General features: G+C 32.6%; 1 protein-coding gene across 3 annotated transcripts in view; it reads left to right on the top strand.

Annotated features, from left to right (window-relative positions):
- TOGARAM1 (TOG array regulator of axonemal microtubules 1) overlaps positions 1 to 23998 on the top strand; it is a 68015-nt gene that overhangs the window by 17459 nt on the left and 26558 nt on the right. For 2 of the 3 annotated variants that reach the window (XM_011376189.2, XM_011376212.2), the window contains exons 4-8: positions 5142 to 5444; positions 6494 to 6753; positions 8660 to 8892; positions 11356 to 11456; positions 21035 to 21187. In XM_011376189.2, the coding sequence (XP_011374491.1) occupies positions 5142 to 5444; positions 6494 to 6753; positions 8660 to 8892; positions 11356 to 11456; positions 21035 to 21187 (1050 nt within the window). The remainder of the gene's footprint in view (positions 1 to 5141; positions 5445 to 6493; positions 6754 to 8659; positions 8893 to 11355; positions 11457 to 21034; positions 21188 to 23998) is intronic. The other variant, XM_011376203.2, reaches the window with a different exon arrangement.

The following is a 23998-nucleotide window of genomic DNA, read 5'->3' as shown; positions in this document are numbered from 1 at the left end:
CTTGTACTTAGTAAAAGCAGAGAGGATTCTCTGTATTGCTTAGTCTGTTCCTGTTTAGGATATTCCCGAATGATTGCATTACCTTTGAAGACTGCCCTCACTCTCAGTGTTTAATCAAATCTTTGTAGTGCATCTGGTTTTCTATGACCTTTCAGAATACCTATTAGAGCAGCTACTAAAGGGATATCATGTTCTTCTAAAGTCAAGATTTAACTTAATAGTAGGCTCTACATTAAAATTTCTGTCAGGGCCACCATAATCTCAGGTAATATTCTCCATGGGATTTCTGAACGCCCTGGGGTAAAATGACAGATGCCAAATCATCTAGAAGTTCCCATCCCAATTTTAAATGTTTCAGTGATCCACATCAACTGTTGGAAATGTTGGTATATTTTGTTGCACTCCAGTGGTTCTATTTATGTACATAAAAAGACCTTATGTCTGATTTCTTTGTAAGAAATATTTTTAAATCTCTTAATAAAATATATAATGAGACATTGACATGGAAGCATCAGAATCTATTAATAGAATTAAATTCTGTAATTAAATTACAGAATTAAATTCTATAATTAAAGTCTGGAAACTGAAAGTTTTCTTTCTTTATGTAAATTTGTGACCACCACAGTCTATTTTGCAGCCAAATAAGATTTAAGTAGAAGTAGTGGTTCTAACCATGTCAGATATGAATTAAAAGTAAGTGGTACATGTAGTTGTTTAAATCTTCAGAAGAATATTGTATTTGTTAGTATGTATAAGCTAGGTTATTTGTTGTGGAAAATCTTCCAAAAGATATTGAAGGAAAATGTAAGGGAACCCCTAAAAGGTTACAAATAGACTTTTGTATTAGTTGAGTAAAAAGGAAAAGTCAATAAAAGGCAAGAAAAAAGTAATGAAGAAAAAACACAATAAATAGGAAGCACAAAATAAGATGATAGAATTAAAACCATATCTGTAGTTACCATAAATATAAGTGGATAGAACTTAACTTTAAATAACAGAGATGATCAGATTTTATTTATTTTTTAAAATTTAAATGATATTTTTAAGAGTCACACCTAAAATCCATCAAAATAGAATGGGAGAAAGTAAATCATGGAAAACGTAATACAGTAGTTCCCTCTCATTCGCGGTTTTGATTTCTGTGGTTTTAGTTGCCTCACAGGCAACCTCTATCTGGAAATACTAAATGGAAAATTCTAGAAATAAACAATTTATAAGTATTATATTAGGTGCCATTCTGAGTAGCACGATGGAATCTTGAGCTGTCTCACTTGTCCCACCTAGTATGTGAATCATCACTTTGTCTGATGTATCCATGCTGTATACACTATTTGCCCATTAGTCACTTAGTAGCCTTCTTGGTTATCAGACCGACTGTCATCATATTGTAGTGCTTGTGTTCAAATATCCCTTATTTTACTTAATAATGGCCCCAAAGCGCAAGAGTAGTGATGCTGGCAATTCGGATATGCCAAAGAGAAACCGTAAAAAGCTTCCTTCAAGTGAAAAGATAAGTACAATACAATAAGATATTTTTAGAGAGAAACCACATTCACATAACTTTTATTACAGTACAATGTTATAATTGTTCTATTTTAGTTATTGTTATTAATCGCTTACCATGCCTAATTTATAAATTAAACTTTATCATAGGTATGTATGTACAGAAAACAATATAGTATGTATGAAGCTCGGTACTATCTGATTTGGAGCATCCACTGGGATGCCTGAACCTATCCTCCATGATAAGGGGTAACTACTCTACTAGACAAATACTCAAAGTGGGTATAGACATATTGATGTTAAGGAAAATACACGCACTAAAGCTATAATAACATTTTTAGGGCTAAAGAGGGCCATTATAATAAAAAAGAACAATTCACTAAGAAGATAAGACTTCTAAAATGTGTGTACATATATATGTGAGTTTATATATATCTATTTTGACAAAATTACAAGGAAAAAATTAACAAATCTATAAATGTTAGTAGAAAAGTTTAATGAGATTAAAAAGTTTGGGATTAGATGATACAGAATATTTGAACAATGCAATTAATAAGCTTCTAAGAGTTTTCTCAGAAATAGAAAAACTGAATAGACTTATATTCATTAAAGGAATTTTAGGTTTAAAATTCTACCCACAAAAACAAAACTCCCAGGCCCAGGTGGCTTTCCTAGTATTCTGTCAAAACTTCAAGGCAGCGGTAAAGCCTATCTTATGCAAACTAAGAGATTGAAGAAAGAAGGAAGCCTCCCTAATTTGTTTTATGAAACGAGTATAACCTTAATACCATGACCATATAAGGTCAGTGAATAAAGAAAAATAAACGGTGGTCCAGTCTCACTTTTTTGAAAGTCAAAGTCCTAAATAAACTGTTGGCAAACCAAATCCAGCAATGTGTTTTTAAAATTTTTATGTTATATATTATGTCTAAGTACAAGTTTTCCAGAAAAAAACCTGTAGTTTAATCTTATCACAGATGGGAGAAAAAAACCATATAATTGTATCAATAGATGCAGTAAAAGTAATTGATAAAAATTTAACATCTATGCATAATTAGAAACTCATAACAAACTAAGAATAACTTTCTTAACCTGATTAATGATATCTGTTAACACCTATAACAAATATACTTAGTGGTAAAATACTGGAATTCACTTTAAAGTCAAGTAGAAGACACAGATGCTCACTGTTACCATTGCTGTCGAGTATTTAATTACTAATTCATCTAATTATTAAGAACAGACACTTCTAGAATCTAAAGATCAAAATCTAGTAGAGAAGAAGATAATAAATAAGCAATAAGAATGGAAATAAGTGCTATGAAGAAAACTAAGGCAGTGTAAGAGGACAGAATGTGACAAGGAAGACTTTTCTTAAGTGATAACATTTAAACAGAAGCCCAAATGAAATGAAGCAGTGAACCATGTGGATATCTGTAGAAAGAACATTCTAGGCAGGGAGAACAACAAAGTAGAAGTGATCTGAGGTAGGACCATATTTGGCCTTTTAGAGGAATGGCAAGAGAGTGAAATGGTAGAGGGGGAGAATAATTATAGGGGAGATGACATGTGGCCATGTAAGGTATGGTAAGGATTTGGGATTTTATTCTGAGTGGGATGGGAAGTCATTGGAGGTTTTTGAGTTAAGAAATAGAATGATCTGACTACCTTTTAAAAGGATCAGAGCTGCTATGTAGAGAATAGACTAGACAATAGTGGAGGTGGAGTGAAAAGCAAATGAGTTAGAAAGGTATGGTGATAGTAAAGGTGAGAGATGATATGGCTTATATTAGAGAGGAGGCAATAAATGTGATGAAAAGTGGTTGGATTCTGATATAAAACGTGGTTGTAAAGTTTGGAAACTTAGGTCATTTTATTTTACATATATATTAATGTACTATGAATAAGCTATTTATTCTGTATTCACCAAGTTTCCAGTCTTAGTGATTACCCTGTATTGCTACATTAGAGACAATAAAATGTGTTAATGGATTAGCTGGGAAGTTTGAGCAAAGAGAGGAATCAAAGATGAGTCCAACACTATTGACCTGAACAACTTGACAAGCAGAGCTTCCATTTACCAAGAGGAGAAAGGTTAGGAGAAGAGCAGATATGACTGGGAAATCGACAGTTTTGTTTTGGACATGTAAAGTTTGGGACATCTGTCTCTTGAGAGAAGATGTCGAGTGGCATTTTGATATTGAATCTGGAGTTTAAGAGAAAATCAGTCCTAAAAATTTGGGAGTCATTATATTATTACCTATCTAGGAATTTCCTAGCTCAAAATAAAAAGTAGAAAATTTGAAGAGGAAGAAATAAAAATTGTTGCTATTCCCAGATTAAACATGGTACACTGTTAAGAGCACAGGCTTAAGAGCCACAGTGCCTGGTTTGGTATCCCAGTTTTATAGTTTCCTAGTGTGTGATTTTTACTTATTATTTCTCTTTTAACCTGGAAAATAGGAATAGTACCTACTCCCACGGGATTGTTATGAGGATTAAATTAGTTAATCCATATAAAGTACTTAGAATACCACTTATCACCTAGTAAGGGCTCAATAAGCATTAGCTGTCATCATTATTATCATTATAGTCACTATCATTATCATTATTATCATTATTAGATTACATAAAAAATCCCAAAGGTTATACAGAAAACTATTAAAATGTTAAATAATTTAGTAAGGTTGCCAGATATAATACCAGAATGTAAAACTCAATAAAGTTCCTAGACACCAGCAACTTTCAGAAAATTTAGTGTCTAAGAACGGCATTATAGTATCAACAAAATTTGTAAATATCTGGAAATCTAACAAAAAATTTGCATGTCCTTTATTATGAAAATTCAAATACTTTTTGAGAGACATAAAAGAAGACCTGAATAAATTAAAAGAGATCTCGTATTTTTAAACAGGGAGAGTCAATGTCAGGAAAATAACAGGTATTCCCAGATTAATCTGTAAGTTTAATGTCTTTTCAACTAAAATTCCAACAGGATCTTTTATAGAGGCTAACAGGCCGATCCTGAAATTCACATAAAAGAATGGAGGGCCAAGAATGGCCTAGATAATTCTAAAGATCAAAATGGAAGGGGACTCACCCTATCAGAGCTGTTATAAATAAAACATTGTAATAGATATAGACAGACAGACTAATTGAACCAATAAGAAGCATCCAAGAATAGCCCCAAATAATACTTAGGACAGGAGTTTCCAACTGCCCGGGCCACAGACGTTACTGGTTAGGAACCAGGCCACACAGCAGGAGTTGAGCAGTGAGCCAGGGAGCGAAGCTTCATCTGAACATGCAGCCACTCTCCAGCGCTAGCATCACTGCCTCAGCTCCACTTCAGATCATCAGGCATTAGATTCTCAGGAGCACCGGTCCCTGGTGCCAAAAAAGTTGAGGACTGCTGATAGGAGATTTATAGATAAAAAGGAAAGAATGGACAGTTCAAAAAGTGACACTTGGAACATTGCACTATCTGTATAGAAAAATGTTAAATTAGATCTTTACCTTATGTTGTACAAAAATATAAAATGCCTGATGGAATAAAAACCTTAATGTGAAAAGCAAAAAACTTGAAACTCTTAGAAGTTGTATATATAAATAACATATTCTCTTTTGTTTTATTACAGTGTATGCTAGCCTAAATTTTGGCAGTAAGACACAACAAACATGTGGTCAAACAGAACGTACTTCATCATACTCTGGTCCAAATCCAAGTTCAGGAGCCTTCATCCTTCCATCCTATCCTCTCTCATCACCTCGAACTAGCCCAAAGCACACATCTCTTACTATATCTCCAAAGAAGTCTCAAGATAATTCTGTTAATTTCTCAAGTTCCTGGCCTCTTAAAAGCTTTGAAGGATTATCGAAGCCAAGTCCCCAGATAAAGCTTGTCAGCCAAAAATCTTCTTGCCCTACAGGAAGAAATGATGGTAAAAATTAATACTTTGTTCAAGTTTATTTATATGTTTGAATTATTGTTTTGAAGTTAGGGTTAGATCTTTAAAACCTAGTAAATTGCATTTTATCTTTGTCCATTAGTCATTTTTTTCCCCTAATATTGCCACTTCAGAATTGTTTTTGGGAACTAGGCAAATAATAATGACTTATAATGGACATGAACACTGTAAACAGCCTGAGAGCCTACTAACAAATTTTAGCTTTACAGATATAAAATATTATTTACATATTTACTATAATTAATGTTTAGTATTTATTCAACATTTATTGAATGTTAAGTTTATGTTAAAATTATTTTGATGAGTTTTCTATTATTTGTTTTTAACTAAAATAGTCTTAGTAATAGCGTACTCCAAAATCATGAAATTAATATATAAGTTTATTCAAGACAGATTCAGTCTCAAAATAAAAAGTCTGTTAAAGGCAACCTCTATGTCCCATATGCTTTTCTATCCCCAGCCTCTAATGTAAGATGTTCTACCTTTAAACTACCCCACAACACTAATGTTCTGGTTTATAACCATAAGGTCACTTTAATGCATAGTCAGTCAATTTTGTTACTTTCCGTTAGCACACATTCCTTTCTGTTAATTTGTTTCTATATTTCCCTTTCCTACAAGATCAAATATTGTATTGAAAATCGAAACATTATTATTGTTTTCTCCAGTGACCAGTATTACTGCTTTGCATATAGTAATGTAATTAAAGTAGCCCTTGTCACTTACTATGGACTTTACCATACAAATATTAGTCATGGTGATATGTATGAAGGTAGAAATTTAAGTTTGTATAAAATATTTTTATTTAATATGAAAGGATTTGACATGGCTCATTTCTGCTATATTTGTTTAGGGGACATTGATACTTTTATCTCATTTTTAGTAGTAATCTTTATTTCTGAAAAAAGATCATATATTTTTTAATTTAAAAACACTGTTCCAAACACTTGTGATTAAGCTTCCACTTCTCTGAAATTAAAAAAAAAAAAAAGAAAAAAGTAAAATATGTATTTTTCATACAGGAGAAAATTCTCAAGAAAAACCTCCAGTTCAGCTTACGCCTGCCTTGGCAAGATCACCGTCTTCCCGACGAGGCCTGAATGGGACCAAACCTGTACCTCCCATACCAAGGGGAATAAGCCTTTTGCCTGATAAAGCTGATTTAAGCACAATGGGACCCAAAAAGAAAGAGCCTGATGATATTTGGAAGAGTGAAAAAGATAGTCTTACAATTGTTCTTTCAGAATTAAATATCAGGGATAAAGATTTAGATCAAGAAGAGGTTAGAACCAAATACCATTTTTAATAATTTTAAAATGCTTGTAATTTTCTATAGTAGTTATTTAAGGAAGAATCAAGTACTTTTACATTTATATAACATGTCTTTTTATTTATAACATTATATAACATGTTTTCTTATTTATAAAAAATATTTCACATTTATTATAGAAAATATGAAAACTAGTGAAGTACTAGGAAGAAAATTCATCACATGAAATCCTACTACCAGAGACAACTTATTAACATTCTAATGTGTTTCCTTCAAGTATTTCTTCTATGTATATATCGTTCATTTTTTAATTAAAAGTATTTAAGTATTTTATTTTAAAATATTTTAATTATTTTAAATTATTTTAATTAAAAGTATTTAAATAAAAGAATAATATAGGAATATACTCCTGCACCAACCTCTCCCAGATGAACAATTTGTCATATATTTTCTGTTTTTTAAATAAATGAAACATAATATAGTTCCCTCCCCATTCTTGAGCATGTCGATTGTGCATATATGCAAGTTTACTTATCTTTATGGAATTGAGATCATATTGGATATTCATTTTTGAATACTAGGTCACTCCATTTATACTTATAAAAATGTATTGCCAATATGATAACTGTCCATATTACTTATGCCAGAGAAGGAATGTGGCCGCTATGTTACTTTGGCTTTAGAGCACTATTTTCTTGATGCTTCTTTTTTATCATTTCAGTTTGCCTGATGTCAGGTTGAAAAAAATGTTTAACATTAAATATATAAACTGAAGGACTCAATGTTAGTATTTTGTGGTCTTGTTTTAACTAATTTTTAAGATGTTAGCATCATGTACAGATCATTTACTCAATAAAACAAATATTAATGCATGTTCATTTTAAAAGCATTTCTTTAACATTAAACATTTGTAAACCAATAAAGTACCAAAATTAGCTCTTAATGAATTGGTCATTCCAAATTATAACTGCTTGTAAAAATCTTTCCCTTTTTTTTTTTTTGTAATTGTATTTCAGTGGTACTCAGAAGGGAATTATTTAGAGGAGAGAAACTTACAGAAGATGCATTTCCTACATAGCTCATTAATTTCATCTGATTACATATATTTTACATTATTATGATCACTTAAAAATAACCCTTTTTCTTTTAGTGGATAATTGAAAGGGTAATTTCTTTTATGTAATTATTAGTAAGTATTCTACTAATTGACCCCCTCCTAGGATATTGACCCCTCCTAGGATTGACTCCTATAGGGAAGTGCCTATACTATTGAATCAACCATTATAATTGCTATAATCAAAATGTAAACAAAACATAGTTTATGTAAGTTTCTGTATTCTTTAATTTGTTCATATTTCTATTCACAACCTTAATATATTTGATTGAGTTTATACTCTGCGTTTCTAGAAATACTTGGCTTCAGAAGTTACATAAAATGATCTATTATTCTCTCAACTCTAATACTGGCAAATTGGATATGAACTTTAAATAGAAAACTGATTACTCTTTGCTAACCTTCTCATAGAACTTCTAAATAGCCACATAAACAAACGGGTGACCTATGATTAGTTGGACCTCTGTGACTTTAACTCACTGCTGTCTTACCATTTGATTCAATGATTCATTTATTAATTAAATTATTGCAGTATATTAGTCATTGTGCCCAGTGGTGGAAATACCGTGGTGAATAATAGCTTGAGATTCTTCCTCTTAAGGGGTTTACAACCTAGCGGTTTGTTTATAAATACCTAAGTAATGAAATCTGTATTTATACTATGTACAAATACATTAACATTTATCTTATTAGTACTGGACTGAAGACTGGCTAGTTAGATATAGTTAATGGGTTTTAAAATTTAAAGATAAACTTTACTAATATAATTATCTTTTAAAGTTCATTGTTTTTATTTTTTCTTAGATGCACAGCTCTCTTAGGTCCCTTCGTAACAGTGCAGCTAAGAAAAGAGCAAAACTGAGTGGCAGTACTTCTGATCTTGAAAGCCCTGATTCTGCAATTAAGCTTGACTTGACTATGGACTCCCCATCTCGATCTTCCTCTCCAAACATCAGCTCTTACAGTGAAAGTGGAGTTTACAGCCAAGAGTCATTGACTTCTTCTCTGTCTACAACTCCCCAGGGGAAGAGAATAATGTATTTTATTTTTTCACGTGTTAAATTAATGCTATTTTGTAATTTGTAGCCTGAAGCCCTACTATCACAGTTGAAAACAAAACAAAACCTTTAAAACAATTTATTTTCTAGTTTGTTAAATGTTGAAGTACATTTAAAAGGCAGTGGAAAAGTTTACATATATTACCATGTTTGGCTTTGGTTTTGGTTATGGGGGTGGAGAGAGAAAACACAACCCCAACTGTAATCTAGAGCACCTAAACTAATATATATAAAGTCTATTCCCCAAGCCCCAGTTGTTCTTTTGCCTAAGATTTATCCTAATATTCCTTTAGCTCTTTTCTGGATCATTGACTCTGGCAGTTGACCTATAGCTGATTTTATTGCTTTAGTTTAAAACTCATCACCGATTTTCTCTAAGTTATGGATAAACTCCACCTGTTACCCTACTATTGTTTATATTTTGTTATTCCATTATTTTGTAGAAACTTAGGACTCCATGCCATACCTTTCACAGCCCTCTTAAGAGTCTCTTTACATCAGGAGTGCTGGAATTAGAGTCCTGGACACCGATACTGACAGAATATTTTCCAGCATAGCAATTTGATAAACTTTTCCAGATTACCTCAATAAACTCTTACATCTTTAAGCAATGATTCCCACCTTGATTTCTGGGAATCTCTGTGACCCTATCTGAGGATTTTAGGGAATCCTTTCTTTATTTTAGACAAAATTAAAGAGTAGAATTGCTAGGTCATAGGGTAGATGTATATTTAACTTTTTTAAATAACTGCTAAACAGTTTGCTAAGATGCTTGTGTAATTTTACACTACTAGTAGCAATGTATGAGAGTTCCAGTTGTTTCACAAACTTATTAACACTGGGTGTTGTCAATCTTTTTTATTTTCCTTTGATTTTGTCAACTATGTTTTAATACAACTGTTTGAAATGAATATTTAAAATTTTTAAGTGAATTAGAACCTCTAATAATTGAGGTAAAAAGAGATTGCATAATCAAAGGAGAGATGGTATTCTGTTAACTTTAATGAAAAAGGGTGTTTTATTTCAGCAGTTGATAGAATTAAACTGAATTTCTGTGTCCCGTTTTGAGTTTTTTCTCATCCTGTGATTTCTTTCATATTTTTAATATAAATATCAGTTTATTTTGCAGCTGGAATTTTTCTCTTACTAGAAATTAACTTTATTGTAATTACCTAGATAGACTAATGCAATAAATTTACAAAATGAATAGATATGTGGACTGGTAGAGTAACTATTTTTACATTAAGTTACCAGACATTTAAAATATATATATTTATCTTTTAAACCTAAAGTCCTTCCTTTATCTTCCATGAATGAGAAATTTTATATTTTATACTGCTACAGTTGCAAGGTCCTGTATGTAATTTGAGAAGAAAACTTCATTTGCTACTATAACATTTAGAATACACTCTTCCATATATTGTCTCATGGAGTTATCGCTTCAGATATTGAACTCTGTGAGAAGGGTGTTCAGTATATCCTCATTTATGGACAAAATTATCCTTAATGAATTTAGTATCTCTACATTTAAGTTTAATAGCTTTAGAGCAATTATTCTCAACCAGCCTTGCATCCTGACTTAAGTATCATGGCCAAAGAAAGCCAGCACTACCTCACGCAGGACTTTCATCCTTAAGTGGGTTGGGGAGGAAAAATTGCTGAGAACCACTCTTCTAGAAACTAGGTATTTTCTTTCATCCAAGTCAAATACACTTAGTATAAATGTAAATTTACAATAATCTAGAGAAATTAGTCTTAAAAGCTTTAACATTGATTTCTCACTAGGCCAGTTAACAAATATGCTACCCAATTACTAAGAATTGTACTTTTTTTGTAAAATCTCTTCTTTATAATGTCTATCATTGGAACTGACATTATAACACTTACTGATTTAAAAGGGTTTTTTTTTTTCATAGTAATATTTAACATTCTTCACTTTGCTTTCTTTGTGAAACAAGGCCTGTAAGACCTTTTTAAAGGCAGGAGAGTGCAGTAAATGATAGTCCAAGAAAAAAGCAGCATTTACTAAACTCACTTGCTTCTGACCTTATTTATAATGTAGTTAAGTCTCTTTTTATATTACAGGTAAATAGTATATTTTTATATGAAGGTAGTATATTAGATAATTAGAATCATTTGGTTTAGTTTTGGAATATATTTTCTTTGGATTAGTTGTGTTTTTTTGACCCAGCAAAAGATTATATGGCACAAGTTGGAGAGTTTTCGATTCCTTTGTCAATCTTCCTATGAATAATTTAGAATTGACCTTATGTTAAAAAGGTTGGAAATTCAAAAGGTGAAAAAATATTCTTATCCTTAGTTTTTCATACTTGTTGCTGCATAAGTTTAGTGAGTTAATAAAAAATATATAGAATGTTTGATATGAATGTTGAAGCACTCTAGATCTTAAATGTTTATTGAAATTACTTTGTTTCGTTGTAGGTCAGACATATTTCCAACATTTGGATCCAAACTTTGTCCAACGAGACATTCTTCCGCAAAGAATAAAATCTCTCAGATAGCTGAACAAAGCCCCAGGACAGGTATTCTATGACTATAAATATAACATAGAAAATATGATTTTTAAATGGTGTCAAAAATGATAACAGATGCATTTCAGAGTTAGAAATTTTGTAGTTACCAGTTAAGACTAATCATTTATTTTCTTGAAAGAACATTTTGGCAAGAATAAATGCTATATTCTTAGAAGAAAAAATATTTACCTAAATAATTGAACTCCCTGTAAGCCCATAGGTATACCTATGCCTCACTCCCATGTCTAGACATTTAGACTTAATTGATATGGAATAAGACCTGGCCATCGGAATTCTAAAGGCTCTCCAGATGACCCTAATAAGCAGCTTAGTCTGAGACCCATTGGGCGTCACAAAAGATAATTTCTTTAAAAAATATTTAGTAGTTAAGTGCATGTGTATCTTGTGTTAAAAATTTTGTGAACCTGGAAATCTAATTGATAACATCACTTTTCACAAAAATAATTTATTAGTAATCAAAAATATTTGGAATCTGATCTGTTAGGGGTGGGAACTGCATGTGATTCTCTATAATTAGTAAAACTATTGAATTATGAATGAATTGTAACAAATTGGGTTATGATATTTATTTTTATATGATCTCAGTGTAAAAGTTCTAACAACTTTAAAGCTACCTTACCTTACATCAGAATTACCTTCCTTAAAAACTATGTATGTATCTAATTATTTGCTAAAATTTTTAATTTCTTGCTCCTAAATACATCTTAAATTTATCTTATTTTATCTCCCACTATCTTATTCATATCCTACTTATTTAGCCTCTTAAGATTTCTCTCCAGCTTCAGTCCCATTCCCTATAATGCAAATCTGACTAGATTGCCCAGCCTAAATTTATTCATGGCATTCTTCCATGATCTGGTTCCACCTACCTCGCCAGCTTAATTTTTCACTACCCTCTTTGTATCTTGTGCTCCAGTTAAATCAGACTACATTCATTACCATTTTCTATTTCTTTGCAATGGCACATACTATTTCTTCTAGATGAACTTTGGAATTCACAACACACCCCATTCAGCTGTGAAAACAGCTCAATTGCTTTCTCTGGGAAGACTTCCCTTATTCATAAACAAAATTAATTATTCTTTTGTAAAATCATATCTTACACTGACATTTTTTCTCCTTCTCATGATCAGACTCTGAGCTTTCTGAAGATTATTTTATTTCACTAATTTGCTATATACAATAGCATGCATAAACTCATAATTACTACACAAACATCACTGCTAACAACAGACTTGTAAAAGAAATTTGAGAGTTTTTTGCAGTAATTTTTGTCCTGCAAAAATTACCAAGAGTGAATAGTCAGAGAACTGAGTTAAAAATTTACTTGTATTCTCCTTCTTCTGTGGTTGCCTTATCAGTTTGCTATGTCTTTAGGTTCATTTGTTTCTATGGGTTTCCAGTTTTAGAGTATGCCATTTATCATATTTGACTTATTTTTTAAATGTTAAGCTTTTACATGCTCAAAAGATAATCTATATGAAAAAATGTAATTAGAGATTTCTTATTCTCATTCATATCCCTCTCACTTATTTCCCATCCACCAGCCTCTAGGCTAATAGTTCTTTTTATTAGTTTCTGGTTTATCTTCGTGTGTGTGTGTGTGTGTGTGCGCGTTTGTGTAAATGTATGTATGTGTGTGTATATATTTAACTTTCTTTTGTCACAAAAGGTAGTATACTACATATACTTCTTTGTATTTTGCTTTCTTTAACTTAAAATATATCTTGAAACTCACTCTATATTATTTTATAATATTTTCCTGCTTATGGCTGCATAATACATTATGTAGCTATACTATAGTTTATTTAACTTGCCTGTAGATGGGCACTTAGGTATTTATTTATTGCAATCACAAATAATGCGGCAGTAAATAACCTTGGGCATACGTTTGTGTAGATGTATATTTTAGGGCTAGTTTCTAGAAGTGAGATTTCTCAGTCCCGGGCTAAATTATAGTTTTCTTAGCTGTTCACAAACTCCCCTCCCTAGAGGTTCTACCATTTTGCATTCCCATCAGCAATGTATACAAGTGCCTGCTTCCCTCAGTCTTGCCAGAAGTGTGCATGGTCAAACTTTTGAGGTTTTGCCAACATAATAAGTGAGAGATGGTATCCCAGTGTAGTTTTAATCTGTATTTATGAGTGAAGTTGAGCACCTTTTCATACATTAACTACATTTGGTATGTTGTTTTCTGTGAACTGTTTATGTTTTGTCCATTTTTCTATTTGATTTTTGATCTTTTCTGTTTTTGAGTACACCGACATCTTTATACTGGTATCTGTTTTACTTTTTTGGACACTCAGATTCTTGATCCCCAGAGATTATTTACCTCTGATTGCCTATCAAGATTCTATCATAATCATGAGTGCCCAACTCAGCCATGTGTGCTTTGTATACTGGCTTCCACAAAGGTAGTATTCAACAAAGAGATATTATTCTACCAGGTGCAGGAAGACAGTGTATATGTGTTTTGGAGTCAGTTTTCCCAACACCATTCTATCTGAAAGACTCCAGATAGAATATTACTCTACCAGGTGCAGGAAGACAGTGGTATGTGTTTTGGAGTCAGTTTTCCCAACACCATTCTATCTAATAGACTCTAGATAGAATTCCAATTTGACATTTAATAACCATATTCATGAGCTATACAAGTTACTTAACTGCTTTGAAACTCACTTTCCTCATTTGATAATGTAAACTTTGAGAAGAATAGTAAAGATTTAGGTGTATAACATACATCAAGCATCTGGTGTGTGGTAGACACTTTGTATTTATTCCCGTAAAGTAGAAGACACAAAGAAATATATAAACTTATTCTTTAATCCTTTTTTAAGGCTTATCATCCTAATAAATTACTTATAACTTTACAAATATTTATATAAGGTTGACGAGACATGCTAGTGCTAGATTGTATCTAGTTTATAAAAATGGAGTCCTCTTTCTAAAGAATATCTTTGCAATTATGAAAAAATAGACTAAGAAAACATAGATTTGAGTTTACCTCTGACTCTAGTTGTATGACCTTCTAAGTCATTTAGGTTTTGTTAGATAGCTCTTAAAACAGTACATACTTCTTTCTATATGCAATATTCGTTGTTTCCCCAAATTGTTTAATATCCAGAGATTCTCAAACTTGCCTAATCCTAGGAATCACCAGGGATTCATGTAACACAGATTCTGGGCCCTCATTAATACTTAATGAATCAATCTTCAGAGTTAGAAATCTGTATTTTTAACAAGTAACTTAAGTATTTCTAGGATCAAGATTTGGAAACACTGTTATTGAATTCACTGTAAGATAGACTTGGTTAAATGTAGTTACACTCTCAAAATGTAAAGTTGCGAATGGTTTATGGTTTTACGAATGGGTTTATATTTTTTATGTAGGATGGGATTTATTTTATTTTCAGTAAGCGAATGATCCCTACAAATTTATTTCATGAGTAAAATATAAAAATGATAATGCTCAGAATAAAGACTATCTGAAGGCAAAAACAAAAATAATTATATAAAAAATATAAATTAATCTCTTTACAATGGCATTTTCAATAAACATTTCCACATATATTTCACCACTATTATGCCATATTGTGCTAAATTTCCTGAATGATGTTATAGTAAACCTTTTTCCTGTGGCAATAGATTACTAGCACCTATTTTTCTTTTTTTTAAATTGTGGTGTAATTGATATACAACATTATGTTAGTTTCAGATGTACAACATAATGAATCAATATTTGTATATATTGTGAAATGATCATCACAACAAGTGTAGTTAACATCTGTCACCACAGTTACAGATTTTTTTTTTATTCTGATGAGAACTTTTAAGAACTACTCTTTTAGCAACTTTCAAACGTGCAGTACAATGTTATTAACTATAGTTGCCATGCTGTACATAACATCCTTATGACTTACTTATTTTATAATGGGAAGTTTGTACATTTGTCTCCCTTCACCCATTTGACCTACCCACCAATTTGTTCTCTGTATCTATGAGCCTTTTTTTTTTTTAAGATTTTACGTATAAGTGAGATCATATAACATTTGTCTTTTTCTGTCTTATTTCACTTAGCATAATGCCCTCAAGGTTTATCCATGTTGTCATAAATTTCAAGATTTTATTCCTTTTGATGGGTGAACAGTCTTTATATCACATCTTCTTTATTCATTCCTTTATAGATGGACATTTAAGTTGTTCCCATATCTTGGCTATTGTAAATAATGAGGGTGCAGATATCTTTTCAAGCTAGTGTTTTTGTTTTCTTTGGTATATACCCAGAAGTGAAATTGCTGGATCGTATAGTAGTTCTAGTTTTAATTTTTTGAGGAGCTGCCATGCTGTTTTCAATAGTGGCTGCACAAGTTTATGTTCCTACCTGGGTTCCCATTTCTCCACATCCTCACTAACATTTATTATTTCTTACCTTTTTGATAATAACCATTCTAACAGGAATAAGGTGATATCTCATTATGGTTTTGATTTTCATTTCTCTGATGATTAGTGGTGTTGAGCATCTTTTCATGTACCTGTTGGCCATCTTTATGTCTTCTTTGGAAAAATTTCTATTCAGATCTTCTGCCCATTTTTTAATTGGATTGTTTTTTTTTTCTTTTGCTATTGAGTTATGTGAGGTTTTAAAATATATCTTAGATAGTAACCCTTTCTCAGATACATGATTTGCAAATATTATCTCCCATTCTGTAGGTTAGCTTTTCATTTCATTGATAGTTTGCTGTGCAGAAGCTTTTTGGTTTGATGTAATCCCACTTATTTTCACTTTTGCTGGCTTTGCTTTTAATGTCAAGTCCAAAAAATCACTGCCAAGACTAATGTCAAGGAGTTTATCACCTAATTCATTTGAGTTAATTTTTGTGTATTTTTAAGATAATGGTTCAGCTTCAATTTTTTGCATGTGGAATTTCAGTTTTCCCAACACCATTTATTTTTTTTCTGGCTTTACAGAAATATTATAGACAATTAGTTTCTCGTGTTTACATTGTACAATTCAAGGAGGTTTTTTTTTTTTTCAGTTATAATTGGCATACAATAATATATTAGTTTCAGTTGTACAGCATAGTTATTAGAGATCTATATAGCTCACAAAACGATCACTCCACTAAATCTAGTCCCCATCTTCCCCCTACATATTATTAACTATTTTCCTTATGCTGCACTTTATATCTCCATGTCTATTTTGTAACTATCCATTTGTACTTCTTAATCCCTTTGCCCTTTTTTTCCATCCCCCTCAACTCTCCTTCCATTTAGTAGCCCTCAAAATATTCTCTGTATCCATGAGTTTATTTCCATTTTTGTTGTTGTCGTTTGCTTTGTTCTTTAGATTCCACACGTATGTGAAATTGTGATATTTCTCTTTATCTGACTAACTTCATTCAGTGCAAAACCTCCAGGTACATCAAGACAATATCTTTTTACATCTTCTTCCTTTTGGTCTCTGTGTGTCTTTTAATCTGAAGTGAGTCTCTTAAAGGCAACATATGTAGGGGTCTTATTTTCTTATCCATTCAGCTACCCTATCTTTTAGTTGGAGCACTTAATTCTTTTCCATTCCTTTTTTAAAATTTATTTATTTAAATGCATTTTAAGTATACAGTATATTGGTTAGACATCTATATAGTTCATAAAATGATCCCCCCAATTGCTCCCTCCGTGCCCTGATCCTATACCTAGCCATTGTATTAATGCTAACTGCATTCCCTATGCCATGTTCCCCATCCCTGTGACCATCCATCAGCTACTAATTTGTACTTCTTTAACCTTTCACCCCATTCTCCCAACGCCCCAATCCCCCCTCCCCTCTGTCCATCACCAAATTGTCCACTATATTCGTGAGTCTATTTTTGATTAGTTTGCTCTTTTTATTCCTTAGATTCCGTTTATATAAGTGAAATCATATGGTGTTTATCTTTCTCTGTCTGACTTAAGTACCTTCTAGGTCCATCAAAACAATATCTTTTTCTATTCCCTTCCTTTTAGTCTGTGTGTGTCTTTAAATCTGAAGTGAGTCTCTTGTCGGCAACATGTAGGGGCCTCGTTTCCTTTGCATTCATCCACTCTATCTTGTAGTTGGAGCACTTAATTCTTTTCCATTTGAGGTACTTATTGATAGGAATGTAGTTGTTACCATTCTTTATTCCTGTTTTTGATACATGTTTTTTCTTCTTAAGTCCCTTCAACATTTCCAATAATACTGGCTTGGTGGTGATAAACCCCTTCTCTGTCAGTCCATCTTGCACAGCAGAATCATTTTCCTGGAGCCCTAATTGGGCAGGAAGACGGAAGGCTTCATCATGTTAGACTATACAGGGCTGCTTGTCTCTTTATTCCTGTTTTTGATACATGTTTTTTTCTTCTTAAAGAAGTCCCTCCAACATTTCCAATAATACTGGCTTAGTGGTGATACATTCCTTTAGCTTCTTTTTGTCTGAGAAGCTCTTTATCTGTCCTTCAACTCTAAATAATAGCTTTGCCGGATAAAGAATTCTTGGTTGTAGATTCTGGGTCTTCATCACATCTAATATTTTGTGACAAGCCCTTCCGTCCTGCCTAGTTTCTTTTGGAAATCAGCTTCCAATGTTATGGTTGCTCCTTTGTAGGTAACTAACTGCTTTTCTCTTGCTGCTTTTAAGATTCTCTCTTTGTAAAAACCTTTAGCATTTTAATTATAATGTGTCTTGTCGTGGTCCTCTTTGGGTTTCTCTTTCTTGGGATTCTTAGCTTCTTGTTGTTTTATGTCTATTTCCTTCACCAGATTAGAGAAGTTTTCCATCATTATTTCTTCAAATAGCTCTTCAACTTCTTGTTCTCTTTCAGGTACCCTTATGACCCAGATGATTTTACATTTAATTGTGTCCCATAGGCCCCTAAATTATTATAGTCTTGGCTTCTTTTTTCTTGCTGTTCTAATTGGATGTCCTTGACTTCCCCATCTTTTATATTGGTAGTTCAATTTTCTTCTTTATCTACTCTGTTGATTCCTTCTAATACTCTACATCTCAGATAATGTATTCTTCATTTCGGACTGGTTCCCTTTTATAATTTCCATTTCCATTTTTATGTTTTTTTATCTCTTTGTTAAAGTTCTCACTGAGTTCATCTACACTTTCCCTAAGTTCATTGAGCATCTTTATTAACCAGTATTTTGAACTCTGCATCTGTTAGATTGCTTGACTCCATTATTCCTGCATCTCTGTTCTGTTCTCTCACATTGCTTATGCTGCTTTATCTTTCCATTTTGGCTGCCTTTCTGTGACTGTTTCTAGGTACTAAGCCAACCTCCTAAGTCTCCTGGTCTTATTAGCTTAGCTTTGTGTAGTCAGTGTCCAGTGGCACAGTCCTTAGAGAGGGGTTCAGCAGCAGGCCAAGTTTAGCCCCAGCCTCTGCCCCTCCAGGGCTACCAGTTAAGATTCAGCAAGCAATCCACAGATGCTGTGCTTATAGTTTCCTCAAGAGGCCACACCAGAAACCGAGGCCAGCTGCCACCAGTGTGGGTCTTGGGGTTGGCTCAGTAAGGAGCACCGGACTCACCAAGGATACAACTGGATATGGCTTGGGTGGGGCAACAAGTTGAGGAGGTGGAATTTCAGGGTATCTTCTGGGCAGAGTGACCTCTGTTATTTAGTTCAATGACATTTCAGCTATGGAGGCACTGAGTCCACACACAGGGAGTGGGGAGGGCTCAATAGAGGAACAATGGATACCTCTATCACTTCTGCCTGGGAGAAAGTCTCACCTCTGGCCCTTGCTCAGTGTCCCTCTGTAAGGCCATGGTGTCCCCTGAGCAGCCGACCAGGCGCTGGTGCTCAGAGCGAGCAAGTCCATCACTATGAAAGTCCAGTTGCAGACACAGCCACTAAGAGGCATCTGCAGCTGCCAACTGCCACCGCTGCTGCTATGGCTCTGTCCCACTTAGCCGCTCAGAACCGGGCAGCCTTATGTCTTTGCCCCCTCCTACCTTCTACCATTGCAGATTGATTAATTATTCCTCTCCCTATTTGTGGTGCTTCTGTTCATCTAGATTCTAGTTGACTTTTCTTGCTGTTTGTTCCGTGTTTCTGACCCAACTTTGATGTCATCTATGCCATTTTTAGTTGCCTCTCGCAACACCATTTATTATAAAGACTGTACTTTTCCCATCGTATATTCTTGGTTCCTTTGTTGTAAATTAATTGACCATATATATGCATGGGTTTATTTCTGGTCTCTGTTCTATTTCATTGATCTATGTGTCTGTTTTTATGCCAATACCACACTGTTTTAATTACTCTAGCTTTGTAATATAGTTTGAAATCAGAGAGTGTGATGCTACAGATTTGTCAATTTTATTTAACTTTTTAAACAACCAGCTCTTAGTTTTAGTGATTAGTCTCATTTCCACTCAAACAGAAAACATTAAAGAAAAAGCATTTTCACTCAAATGAGGCTTACTTGTGAATTATCAAAACTAAGAAGAATTTAGAAAGATATCCATATTACTTCTGGAAGTTCTCAATCATTTTATCTCAGTTATTTTTAAAAATATTCTATGTGAACTGATTTAGTGCCCTTAACTGTGCGGTCCTCTCTAGCCCAGCTGCCACCAGCCATTTCTCGTCTTCATTATTCTGTTTTTTATTAAAATACCCACAATAATATTAAAAATAAATTATATTTTATTAATACTACTTAATGATTTACATAGGAGCTGTATATAAAAATGGATGGTGTCTCAAATATGTATTGCCTAGGATTTTCCATTTAGTAGACATTTTGTGGTTTTCTTAGCTGCAAAGTATTAGTATAGGGTGGTCAGTTTAAACACTCAAACATATAGATTAAACTTTTGGTATTAAAAGGAGGCCTGTATAACAGTTTGACTTGTTTTATTTTTAATTAGGAATGTAATATTTGGGTACTTGCAGTATGCTAGACAAACTGTACGAAGCTCTTTACATGAAATTTTTTCATTTCATCCTCATAACAGTTCTGGAAGAGGTTCTACTATTATCCCTATTTTACAAATAAGGTTAAGTGTCTTGCCTAGGTTCTGTCAGTAATTTAAGTAGCAGGCTATGATTTAAAGCCAGGAAGCAAAATTCCAGAATTGAGCTCTTAGTTGCTATGTAGTTTACCGTCTCTCTAGCCAGGCCAGTATAGACCCATTACATGAGAATGGGAGAAAAGAGAGAAATGAAGCATATATGCGTCTCTTAAGTCATAATTTAAAAATTCTAGATGAAAAATTTTTTCTTTTTACTGTGAAGGTTAAAATGTTATTTAAACATTAAATGCTTGTCATAGTTTTAAAATATATATATTATCTTAAACATTGAATTTTGCATTTCATTGTAATTTTAAAGCCTGTTTTATAAAATGTAGTATAGTTTATAATGAATATTTTTATCTGCTAGTAAAGTACAAAGTATAACAATTTCTACTGTTTTGTTACTGACATTTTAAAAAGGCTAGAAGATACAATAGATTTATAGGGGAGATATGTACCTCTCTATAATATTACCTAAATCATTCAAATAAATATTTTTACGCATTTTATTTTATAGGCATTACAACATCCAATGTAAGCATAATTGGTCAACGTATGAACTATGGGTTTGGATGTGGTGATTTTGAAGATGATAGTCCACATGACATTTCACCTAGTGTTTTAAAAATACAAAATAAGGAGCAGCCAAGACATTTTAAGCATACCAAAGGTTAGTAAATTTCATGACAAGTTAATTTTTAAGACTAAATGACTTTAAATCAGAATCCTCTCCGAGCATACCAATAATGAAACAATAACTGAGACTTCTCAGTTTTGAGATTTTTCTTCTTACCCTTCTGCTGATATGTTGTTGCTTAAATAATTTCACCAAGTAGAACACACAGATTCATAATTTGGCTTATGGGCTTGCCTGAGGAGCCAGTGCAGAAAAGTGACTGCCCAACAGGTTAAAAGTACAGAATCCCTACTCACCTCTGCCTCCCAGGGGACACACACACACACACACACACACACACACACACACTTTTTTTATAAGACATTTTACTATAAAATGGAGTGGACAAATCATATGAGTAAATGACTCCCAAATGACTACTTAGGTTGTAACCATAGAGTAAAACTGGAAACAGGAATATAATTTCCCTGTGGTAGAACATGGGAAGGTTTCTTTGTTATCACTAGCTATCATTAACAATTTACATTCCTTTTTTTTTTTGGACTTAGTGGCAAGACACACATCTGTGACTGCTCTGTTCATTTGTTCTGTTACAGCTGCATTTTAAAAATTTTCCTTAGGTTAAAAAAGAAGTGATTTTTAAAGGGTATAAATATTTATAAAGACTAATTAGAAGTCACTTGTGTTTCAGTGCTGTAATCATCTAGCAAGTGTAAGGAACTGTTATTTTTTGTGCATAGCAACTGTGGTTGTAATAAGGTCAACTTCTGTTATTTTTGATCATCTTAAGCCATATATACAGGCAATCAGGCATTCTAGGAAATTTTTTTTTTTTTTGGTGGAAATAACTCATTAGGTAAGAGTGAACTTTATTAGAAACCTATCTTGTTTCGTTTGGTGGGTTTTTCAAAATAAATTTCTTAAAATTCAATTCCATAATATAATTCAATATCTATTCTTTGTGGAAGAGATCAGTTCATTGTTTTTCTAAAAGAGTGACAGAGTTTTTTCATATTTACTTATATATTTTATTTCTCATGTAAAGAAAATCAAGTACAAAATATACTTTTCTTCCTAAAGGTAACTCATACTCTAACATATAATTTTTAAATTTTCTTTTTTAAATTGTTTTGAAATAATTGCTGAATATATTAATTCACTGCTAGTCATATCCTTTTTTTGGACAGCAAAATCATAAAAAAAGAATATTTATATCTTTTGACCGGCAGTTAATTCTACTCTAGAAAATTCCTTCATGCGCAGATTCCAACTCTAAACCGAACACATAGTAGATGTGTTTGGTCAGCAAGAATAAATATGTTCAAAACCAAGCTTACCTTCCTTTGCAGACCTCTCCTTTTCCTTTCTTATTCATTTTTATTAGTGGCATCAGCATTTTCCCAGTTATGGAGACTTAAAACTGGAGAGTTGTCTTCTCCTTACCCTCCAAGTTCAGTCAGTGTGACCCATCCTACCAGTTCTCAGTTTAATTTGGGCCTTCATCACCACTTCCTTGGATAATTACAGGGGCCTTCTGATAAGACATCTTGCTTCTTATTTTCATCCCTTTTTAATACTCTTGCAGAATTGTCTTATATATAGTCATCCTCTCTTGCATACTTGAAATCTTGAGTAGTTCCATTACCCATTCTGTAGCTTAATTTTTCAGATCCTTAATAACCTTGCCTTAAGTTGCTTGTATTACTTCTTACTATACCTTTTTTCATGCCCTGTGCTCTAGCATTCTTAATACTAGTAGTTTTCTTAATTAGGATATATAATCTGCCTAGATGTCCTTTCTTAATCTTAAGGAGTCCAGATCATGTTCCTTTTTTGAATACTGGCTTAAAAGCCATTTCTTTAGAAAACTTTTTTCACTTTTCTTGTCTGGAGTAGGATAAGATACTTAAAAGTAAAGGTGCTATTAGCTTTATATCCCTATTACGCTATATATATAAAGGTGTTAAGTGCCACATGTTAAAGGAATGACGTGATAATGAGCCAACCAAAACTAATAGTGTGGTCTTCAGTGAAAGCACTCAAAAACTGCATTCTCAAATAATCAGGTTAAAGTAAACACTGAGTACAGTGGTGAAGGGAATGAAAATAATTCCATAAGAAATATTGGGAGTGAGTTGCATATGTGAGTGGATTCATTTTGCAAGAAACCTCAGACATTTTTAGGATTAGATATCAGAACCACCTCTTCTTTCCCATTCCTCTCCTCTCTGCTAGTTTTTATTTTTCTAATATAGTAACAATCTAGAGCCCTAATTAGTGACTTGAGAAAGTAATTAATGATAGATGCTTATAGTGTTAGCAAGCTAGATTCCATGAGTTAATATTTTCTCTTTATTTGACTGATTGGATGGAAATAACAAAGAGATTATATAAGAGTAGTTTATATGGAAAGGATCTTTTAAGCATATTTTTTCATTGTATTTTAGAATTGAGATTTGAGCAATATTTCTTTCAATATATCTTTGTTTAGAAGAAAATATAGTATAAAAAGGAAAAATAATATTAAAAATTATTAGTTATGTCAGCCTCTCTGATAAATGAAGTTAAATTACTTAAAGATAACATGTTCTTTATATAGTCCCTCTTGGGAGTAAATGTTGAGTGAATTGTTCAATTTACTGAAATTTGCTTCTCTTTGTCACTGAACACTTTTTGGAGCTTTCTTATGTTTCTATTAGTTGGTGTATACTGTAAAGATGCACATTAATTTTGATTATTCCAAACTATGCTTAAAGGAAAATATGTAAAATGATCACCTATATGGGTTTCTTTCTTTAATCTCTGCCATGTTCACACATAGACAAAACAAGTTATTAGCTTTAG

Source organism: Pteropus vampyrus, unplaced genomic scaffold, assembly GCF_000151845.1.
Source record: "Pteropus vampyrus isolate Shadow unplaced genomic scaffold, Pvam_2.0 Scaffold10, whole genome shotgun sequence".
Lineage (NCBI taxonomy): Eukaryota > Metazoa > Chordata > Mammalia > Chiroptera > Pteropodidae > Pteropus > Pteropus vampyrus.
Note: the sequence above shows the minus strand (reverse complement) of the source record. Positions and strands in the feature narration are given on the sequence as shown.